Genomic DNA, 10,705 nt, shown 5'->3' with positions numbered 1-10,705 from the left:
TGAAAGTTTTCCTAAAATTGTGTCACCCCAGAAATCTGACTAAATACCGCAAAACGATGTCACTGCTTTAAAAGTCATTTGATCTTGACATTCAATCTTGGTAGTATCATGGTCTAAAAAAATATTGTTTTAAAGGTATGCACAATTTAAGATTTTTTTCTCTAAAATGATGCACGAGAGTACGAACGATATCAAGATCTTACATGCACAATTCTACAGTCATTAATGTAATACAACGGTCATTTTATCAACAAGTGTATGATAAAAGAGTGAAATGATATACCTACCTGTCTACCTGCAATCTACCTGTCATCTGTGGTAAAACTTAAGTCTACTTGGATTTCTCAGGCTGCCTCAATATAAAAACTTTTTCTTACATTTATATATATCTGAACATACTTTGCCATTTTATGAGTGCTACGATTGTATGGTGCATTTATTTATGTTCCTTTTTAAATATCTATATGTCTACATTTGTATGTTTATTTTAAACATGAGACATTTCATATAATAAAGAGTAATATGATGAGTACTACTACTGTATGGTGCATTTATCTATGTTCCTTTTTAAATATCCATATGTCTGCATTTGTATGTTTATTTTAAACACGAGACATTTCATATAATAAAGAGTAAAATGATGAGTACTACTATTGTATGGTGCCTTTATCTTGGTTCCAAAATGTAAATATCAATGTGTCTGTTCATTTTGCATTAGAACGTGTGGCTTTTCATATCAAAACTTTTATGACAATATATATTGTACATTTAATTCAATCACACTTTTCATTTTCGTATTGTTAACTTGAAATTGAGAAATAAGAATAACAATAAAAAGAAATTTAAGGAAAATGAATATGAATATGGTGAATATGTCAAATAATGATCCCACCACAATGAAAAAAATGTCAGCTAAAGTATGGAGGCAGAAGTCATTGCTTAACAAAATGTATCCTTTGGTGTTATGTACCATAATCTGAGCATATCCTTACTTGTTCTTTGAAGTTACATTGATAAATACAAATGTATATAAACTATAAACGAAGTCCACCCTTCTTATGCCCCTGTATAAGCCTGATGTCTTGCTTGGACGTAAAATTAACATTTTTCATTGAAGTTAGAGCTACTTTTAAGTGTAAGCCTATCTAATGCCTTTTTCATTGAAAATTCTAGCTATCAGCAAGCATTTGTACATCTAAAAAAAACAATAAAACTGTAATCTTTGGATTTTTGTATGACGAAAGAAGTTTTGCTGTTACATGCATATGTTGTCTGATGGTATGGCTCTTTTTGTCTGAATCTTTGTGGTTGTATAGTTTTAAAACTGCATGAATAAAGGGCAGAAAAAAACATTCCAGAACACTTTGCATTAATTGTTTATTTCTTGAAAAAAATTTCAAAGTACATCTTTATTTTTGGGGGGTATTTCCATATGCTAAATCTATCCATGTATTTAGAGTTTTAATATGAGCCCATTTTCATGTTGGTTTAAATCAGGGTCAGATATCAAATTTCATTTGAATTCAATAAAAAATTGAATTCTTGGTATTTTTTTAGTCTTACTTCGAATTTAGATTCCAAATTTGAACCATGTTTTCGAATTGATCCACATTGAGGATTATTAATAAGGTTTTTGATGAAACTGGTTTATTTCAACAAAAAATGAGTAATATGATTGGGGTTTTCTATACTTACACTACATTTGTACATGTACAATACATTTGCTAACTTTCAATTAGATTTTTAATTTTGGACAGTGATAGGCAAACATTCAATTTCAAATTTTTAGCTTTGACCATATTCCTTCTGTTTCAGAAAGCTGTGGCATGTCAAAATTAAAAACTTCAAACACCATCAAAATTTGAAGTATTTTATTGCAGAATCTATACTTGCTCTAACAGTTCAAAGCTGTACAGCCTTGACTTATAGGTTGTATCAAGCAGCCTCTGTTGAGTACTTTTGTTTTACAGGTACGCAACCTCTATTTAGACATGGTTGTCAATATTGAGCCTGTTGATGACTTCAACCCACCTAATCAGTGTGGTGATGAGAGATGTAGAGACTATTTTATGGAGTTTATATATTGTTTTATCATACCAGCAGGAGTTGTCTTCCTTTTTACATTCTTCGTCTTCATATCTTGCATGTGTTCATGCTGTAAGAAGTAAGTATAAACACAAATTACATGTACACAAAAATACCAATAAGAATACCTATTTATAAGAATGCTTAGTCTGAAGGGCTTTTTGGTCATTTTTTAAAATGTTGAAATATGAAAATTTGCAACCATTTAGTTTTTATATTTCAAGTTGCTTGTATAAGTCCCTGATTATTGGGTTATCAGCAGCTTTATCATTTTTCCATTGTTCTTACTGCCTGATATTTTCTATCTCAGGCTACTGCCATGATGCTAAAAATTATTGGCAATTTCTACTGACAACATTTTGTCAAATTGACTGTAACATCACTGATAAACTGAATAACCTCTGTTTTGAGCATCTTGACAGAACATCACATCTCCACGTATTGGAATAATTGTGATATTTTCTGTCTTGATTTTTATAACTACAGTTATTCTGGAAAACAAATTATTTAATAATATCAATTTTTTCTATAACTGTTGATTTAAAGTATATGATAAAATTTAAAATATTATGCATTATCTTTATGTATATGGAGTAATGAAATTAGATTAAATGCTTAGTTCTTGTTTTTTTTTTTATTTTCAGGAAGAAGCCACCAATGGAGGAGTGAGTAAATTGGCTTTCTTTAACACAAACTAATGCTGTCTTAGAATACTTTTATCTTTTCCTGTATTTTCTTGTTAAATGAAGAGGTTAAATATCAAATTATATCATATATTTTGATTAACATATGCTTACATTTAAAAACAAATTTATCACTTTTTGATTGCTGAATATAAATATTGCTAAGTTACATGTACTGTAGAAAAATGCAGCCTGTTTGTGTACTCGGGGCATGACATGGAAAATACTCAGCAAGGCCTCATGATTTGCCCCACCCCTTAGTCTCAAACATATACAGGCTGTATTTTTCGGCAATACCCTACTATTGTATATGTTTGATAATTACTCTCAGTTTAAGCACCAACCATTTTATATTTATACTTACCTTCTCTAAAGATAAAGTGATTGGTTAAAACAGCATGATTGAATTGTACTTACATTTTAGTTAATTTAGTTTTTTTATTACCGGTACATTTCTTTCATAGACATGAAATGGAGTGTTACAACACAATTAGAAGAGCCTCTCAAAGTCTTCGTGACTTGTCTAATAAAAGAGATACCCTTCTTGAGCCTCGTAGTGGATCCATGAGTTTACCAAGGAATGGATCTGGTCATAGATCAAGACGTACCTGTCACTCAGCACCTAATACATTACAAAGGTATGTTGGTTAGTAGTCGTCATCATTTTAGTAGATCTCAAAAGTTAAATTAGGCTCCTGTAATTTTTTATTGCAGCTATTCCACTTTTGGCTAGAATGTAGAGATGACAAAATAAAAAGAAATGAAAACAATTTAGTAATTGATAAAGATTGATGATTAAAAGCTTTTTTTTTTCATCCAATCTTCAGAGAAAGACGTCGACATCACCAGGAAGGTCCACCTCCAGGATACCATGAGCTACCATTATACACCTCTAGATCTGTTTCAAGGTCAGTGTAAAATGATGTATGTTATAGATAAATGTGAATTCTTTAATGTTTCCTCTGTAATAAATTTTGTATTTTTACTCGTCATTTTGGCTTGTGATGTTAACTTTGAAATATCCATCTGCAAATCACAAAGTTTAAAATTTATTTGAACATAACAATAAAGTATTGAAAAACATAGAAAATAAAAGGATTAAAAAATTGGTTTATGGTGAATTTTATACCAAAATAACATTACTTGTGCAGAGAATGCTATTAGATATAACTTTCACATTAAACAAGTTCCACACACTCATTAAATCTGACGTTCTTCCGCACTTGTGGTCATATTTCAGTTATTCACTCTTCCCATTTAATTATCCTTTAAGTATTGAGTACAAAATTCATATGATTGAGATACAAGAATAAGAAAGAAAATGAATCAAAGAATCATAAGTAATTTGTGAAGGAAATATGTCAATTTATAAATTCAAGAAAGTTTATAGCTGTATAATCATTAAACATCTATTGAAGATATTCTTGCAATTGTCTGCTAGATATATATAGCTGATAAAAGATTACATTTTTTCTACAGCTGACTCAAATAAATGTGATAAAAGCCGTAAAAAATTGTAATCTTATTGATTCATTGTAGGGTTTTACAAAATATAACTTATACTCATTCTATATATTCAAACCAATTAGTACTGATTTTTCTGAAATTGAACATATTTTGAATTTATAGAAGAATTTTTAATGTAAAGTTGTACATGAATGGTTTAATTATGAGAAATTAGTAAATTTTTATTGAATACATAGACCTAAGTTATTAGTTATTTTTTTTTGTTAGTGATGAAAACAATTATTTGATCAAAATATTACTTATATCTTACAATATAATAAAAATGACTTTTTAGACTATTGACAGGCACATAATAGGATAATGCTATCTGTCTTATCTTTTCATCTGTCTGTCTGTCCTTCCATCTGCCTGTCTTTCTGTCTGTCTGCTCTGTCATCTGTCTGTCCCATCATCTGTCTGTCCTTCTGTTTGTCTGTCCTTCAGTCTGTCTGTCCTGTCATCTGTCTATTCCTCCATCTGTCCACACATTGTACAGTGTTATTTTTGATAGAAGTAGGCCCTCGTTAGTTGGCTTTGCATTAAATTTGTTTTACAGTTATAGAACTATTAATCACTGAAGGAAATGAAATACCAGTATTATGTGCTTACACGCAGTTGTTCATTAGATTATGCCTTTCCATTTGTTTCCTTTTATTAGAGAAAGACATCCAGTAGATATAAGTGATGGTTATGACTATCCTCCTTCCAGCTACCAAAATCCACGGGCATCAGATTGTTCAAGGTAAGATTATAGAATAGAATTCATGTTGTAGTAAGGAATACTAGTATGTATCCCCAAAAATATTTTAAAATTTACTATAGCACACGGGTCTGGTGTGCATCAGACTACTATCACCAGAGATTATAGTAGTCTGATGCACACCAGATCCATGTGCTATAGTAAATTTGGTTTATGAGACAAGTGTAACTTGATAGAGGGCAAAATTATATGTGGGAGAGGTCTTATCTGTATAGAAAAGGCACTCATCATATGTTTGTTGTCATCCTGGACCTAAGACTTAATAGACTTCGAACAACTTTTGTGTGGGCTGAGTTGTCCCATATGTAAATTTCCATATTTGCAGTGCTGATCACTCTCATACTGCAATCAGACCATCAGTGGATTCAAGGTCATAGGTTAAATTTGTATCGGTACATATAGTACAGTAAATACATGAAAATACATCTTTGAACTTGTCAAACTTGACACAATTATTCAGAGATGAATATGGCATACTAGTAGTTTCAACAAGCACCTTACCAAAAAGTTAAAACCTGTGGGGATTTGAATTATGAACATTTCAAGTACAATTAATAGCCAAATTCAACTTTTCTGTACATGACACAAAAACCAGATGTACTAAAAGTGAAGAGAACTCATTTCATAATCTAACTAATCTAGTACTTGTACTAAAATGCATGTAACCTTCAATTTACAGTTTTAGAAGTGGAATGGGTGGTGCATCAAGCCAGAACAGATACAGTATGACTTAACTCATTGATGGGTTTGCAACTTAACTCATTCATATTCTTAATAATTAATTCAAGATCTGTAAGAATAAATCATTTTTACCTGCTGCACCTGTGATGAGCCAAATGAAAATTGGTAAAATGAGGTGAAACTGTATGTTTTAAGCGAAAAATTGTATGTTATTGTAGGAAAAGTTCCTAAAAGTGAAACCTTTATGTACATGTTGTGTACAATTTGCAACATATACAGAAATAATTGCACAGGTTGCAACTTGTATTTTTGTGTCATGCAAGTTGCAACTTGTACACAGCATATACATTGTCATATTTAAATTTTGTAGTGTTTTGAAAGGGGAGGTAATTCTATGGTAAGGCAGGTGTCTGATGCTTGATAGAATTTATTTAATGAACTTCAAAAATTATTTTCAAAAATTATACATCCAGAAAAGAATAATGCTTTTCTTTAAATACACATGATTTTTTACAACACTCTTCTTACACAAATTCTTATTGTTTCACATGAAAGTCAATGAATTATATTGAATAAAAAAAAGCATTTTTTTAAATCCTTATCCCCTTGTTAATTGACATAGTGTCATTTTTCAATTAGTGGATTACCTCCTGATTTTAAAAACCAAGTGCACAATGCAAAGTTTTAATAAAAATAATGAATTTGTCAAAGATATGATTAATTTCAGTCAGAAAAGAGTTACATTTGACATCTTATTTACAGCTCTGATGAATATATCTGTTATATTCCTTAGTTTTTACCGTAACACATTACAATTCTGCCTGTAATGACCTTTAACTAAGTGATATATGGAACTCTTTAGTCAAACCACAATCCATTGTGAAAATCTAATCAATTTACAGAGAATTTATAATTGTTAACACCTCCTTCTGTTGTTCAGCACGCAATTTTTTTATTGAATGTATGTTATATTCAAGACGTAAATACATGCTTATAAATATTTTAAAATACTGTCAGAAAAAGACAGTTTTAGTGCAATATTATTTTTCCTTATGATTATTGTTAAAGTATTAAAATGGTGTCAGAAATTTGACAAAATTACAATCAAAATGTTAGAACAAACACAGGGTACAGAAATTTAACCTTTTACTATTTGTACATGTACATGTACTGGTAAATATTTGTATACATTGTCATTTTTCATATAACACCTGTTTGTACAGATACAATATCATCAGCACTTTGTTAAACAGCACCTTTTTTTCATATTTTTATTTTTCACCTCAACTTTTCTCAATCAAGAAATTATAGTGTTCTCCTTGGTTTTCTCAAATGATATTCATGTATTTATGTTTTTGTTTGAAAAGTTTTAAACCCCTGTGAAAACAAAATGCATATATTTGTTTTGTTTTAAACCATCTTCATATGATTTCTACATACATTTCCCTACAGTGTAGTGATATTAATTAATGTGAATGTTTTGTTGTTTATATATTAACAGAGGGCACTTCCAAAAGACCAGGATATTGGATAATTATAGGATTTCAACAATTTAAAACATTTTGGTATTTGGTATTTTGGTATTTTTCTCTCAGGAATTCTTATTTGCAAAAAAAGGTTAATAACTTGAATGAATAAATGAAACAAGATTACTTATGATATGTGGGAGGTGGATTAGGGGTGGGAGTTTCGACATCCCTGCCTTTTATGCAAATCTTCCTCCCTAACTTGGTAGCGCAAAAAAATCCTTCAATGTCAACGATGTGGTTGATCAAATGAAATCTTTGAATTCAATACTGTACATAGTATAAATTTTCACTAATACATAAACAGATCTTCAACAGTGGTTGGTATTTTGATTGGGAGGTAGAGGAAAGCTTCACCAGATTGAAATGGTGGTTTCATTAAAAATCATATTTTTGTTTTAAATGTTGTGTGCATGAAATGTATAGGTTCTGTTGAATAGATGATTTTTTGCTGTTGTGTATAAAAGAAGTATAGCATGTGATTATGATATTATTCTTGTAAATACTCCGTCCGGTATTGAGGTGCCAAATATTTTAGATTTTGACTTTTTAAACCTTTACATTTATAGATCTATATACATATATTAAGTTGTCCTTTTTACACATTTTGCATCCATGCATTGTTTTACTGATATGAGTTCTTGAATAAGGCTTTTTCATATTAATTGAAAGATGTAGTTGGTATACCAGATAATTTCCTGCAGTTACGAGGCAGCAAACATATGATTCTGATTGAATACATGAAATGTAATTGACGATTGTATTTAAGGATTCTCATTAGAAGGGTACACATTGAAACCTGAATGACCAAACCCCGAATAAACTAGAAATCTGTTTGAATAAGACATCATGAAGTCTGTTTAGGTCTGTTTCAATGCATTTATAATGTGAATAATCTGAACACATGCTTTTTTCCAACCAAATCTCTCAGTGTCATTGATAACTACTGATAGCCTTTACACATACAGTCAGGTACCATTGATAGCCTTTAGATACAGTCAGGTGCCTTTGATAGCCTTTAGATACAGTCAGGTACCTTTGATAGTCTTTAGATACAGTCAAGTACCATTGATAGTCTTTAGATACAGTCAGGTACCATTGATAGCCTTTAGATACAGTCAGGTATTATTGATAGCCTTTACAAATACAGTCAAGTACCACTGATAGTCTTTAGATACAGTCAGGTACCACTGATAGCCTTTAGATACAGTCAGGTACCTTTGATAGTCTTTAGATACAGTCAGGTACCACTGATAGTCTTTAGATACAGTCAGGTACCATTGATAGCCTTTAGATACAGTCAGGTATTATTGATAGCCTTTACAAATACAGTCAAGTACCACTGATAGTCTTTAGATACAGTCAGGTACCACTGATAGCCTTTAGATACAGTCAGGTACCTTTGATAGTCTTTAGATACAGTCAGGTACCACTGATAGTCTTTGAAACAGTCAGGTACCATTGATAGCCTTAAGTTAGTCAGTTACCATTGATAGCCTTTACACATACAGTCAAGTACCACTGATAGCTTTTAGATACAGTCAGGTACCACTGATGGCCTTTAGATACAGTCAGGTATCATTGATAGTCTTTAGATATAGTCAGGTACCATTGATATCCATTAGATACAGTCAGGTACCATTGATAGCCTTTACACATACAGTCAGGTACCACTGATAGTCTTTAGATACAGTCAGGTACCACTGATAGCCTTAAGATACAGTCAGGTATCTTTGATAGCCATTAGATACAGTCAGGTACCACTGATAGTCTTTAGATACAGTCTGGTACCTTTGATAGTCTTTAGATACAGTCAGGTACCATAGATAGTCTTTAGATACAGTCAGGTACCATTGATAGCCTTTACACATACAGTCAAGTACCACTGATAGCCTTTAGATACAGGCAGGTACCACTGATAGCCTTTAGATAGTCAGATACCTTTGATAGCCTTTAGGTACAGTCAGGTACCACTGATAGCCTTTAGATACAGGTACCATTGGTAGCCTTTAGATACAGTCAGGTACCATTGATGGTCTTTACATACAGTCAGGTACCATGCATAGCCTTTATACATAGTCAGGTATCAGTCGAGGAAAAAATATTATTCTTGTAAATACTCCGTCCAGTATTGAGGTGCCAAATATTTTAGATTTTGACTTTTTAAACCTTTACATTTATAGATCTATATACATATATTAAGTTGTCCTTTTTACACATTTTGCATCCATGCATTGTTTTACTGATATGAGTTCTTGAATAAGGCTTTTTCATATTAAATGAAAGATGTAGTTGGTATACCAGATAATTTCCTGCAGTTACGAGGCAGCAAACATATGATTCTGATTGAATACATGAAATGTAATTGACGATTGTGTTTAAGGATTCTCATTAGAAGGGTACACATTGAAACCTGAATGACCAAACCCTGAATAAACTGGAAACCTGTTTGAATAAGACATCATGAAGTCTGTTTAGATCTGTTTCAATGCATTTAGAATGTGAATAATCTGAACACATGCTTTTTTCCAACCAAATCTCTCAGTGTCATTGATAACTACTGATAGCCTTTACACATACAGTCAGGTACCATTGATAGCCTTTAGATACAGTCAGGTGCCTTTGATAGCCTTTAGATACAGTCAGGTACCTTTGATAGTCTTTAGATACAGTCAAGTACCATTGATAGTCTTTAGATACAGTCAGGTACCATTGATAGCCTTTAGATACAGTCAGGTACCATTGATAGCCTTTATACATACAGTCAGGTACCACTGATAGTCTTTAGATACAGTCAGGTACCATTGATAGCCTTTAGATACAGTCAGGTATCTTTGATAGCCATTAGATACAGTCAGGTACCACTGATAGTCTTTAGATACAGTCTGGTACCTTTGATAGTCTTTAGATACTGTCAGGTATCAGTCGAGGAAAAAAACTTTTACGAAACTTTTAATGAAGTGGTCTTATCAATTACTAAATACTATACTTGAGATAAATGTTACTTGAATCAATGTATTGTAAACCATTGAACAATCGTTTATAGAAGTACAATTTTCATATACTCAACTCCCATTTTTGAGTAATCTCTCCCTCACCAAATTTTTACTTAAACAAATAATGAGTTTTGACTCTTAAACCAAAACTGAAAACTTGAGAATGAATTAAAAATAAAAATATTGCTCCTTGTTTCAGCAATTACAATGAAAGAATGTAAACATTAGATGATGAATATTCATGTTATATATATATATATTTTTTACTGTTTTATGATCAAGCCATTAAGTAATTTATGAGTATTGTATTGTGTTGGGTGCTAGCAATGATGTAATATTGGTGCAATATGCATTTTTTAAACTAATGAATAAAATTTATAACCTAAGAAAATGTTTTGCCTTTTTGTAGTCAAACACTTCCAAATAAGGGGCAGATCAATTATTTCAGATAAGGGGATGTTAATATAA

General features: G+C 31.3%; 1 protein-coding gene across 7 annotated transcripts; it reads left to right on the top strand.

Moving 5' to 3' along the window:
• Positions 1–24: 24 nt before the first annotated feature.
• LOC148621670 (uncharacterized) lies at positions 25–10,705 on the top strand. 7 transcript variants are annotated; one of them, XR_015921224.1, is made up of 9 exons: positions 25–135; positions 1,971–2,164; positions 2,730–2,750; positions 3,233–3,406; positions 3,596–3,676; positions 4,933–5,016; positions 5,714–8,607; positions 8,697–8,786; positions 8,817–10,705. XR_015921224.1 is itself a non-coding variant. In XM_088576290.1 (7 exons), exons 2-7 carry the CDS (start codon positions 1,992–1,994, stop codon positions 5,766–5,768), a joined length of 588 nt encoding a protein of 195 aa, XP_088432416.1. In that variant the 5' UTR covers positions 25–135; positions 1,971–1,991; the 3' UTR covers positions 5,769–10,705. The 7 variants fall into 7 exon arrangements, 1 of the variants encoding a protein (XP_088432416.1); XR_015921221.1 differs by having other exon boundaries at positions 8,697–10,705; XR_015921222.1 differs by having other exon boundaries at positions 5,714–8,786.

The sequence above is a fragment of the Perna viridis genome, chromosome 3, assembly GCF_037379345.1.
Source record: "Perna viridis isolate PV_CMFRI_1.1 ecotype Kerala chromosome 3, ASM3737934v1, whole genome shotgun sequence".
NCBI classification, from domain to species: Eukaryota; Metazoa; Mollusca; class Bivalvia; order Mytilida; family Mytilidae; genus Perna; species Perna viridis.
This window is presented reverse-complemented; position numbering and strand designations above follow the sequence as displayed.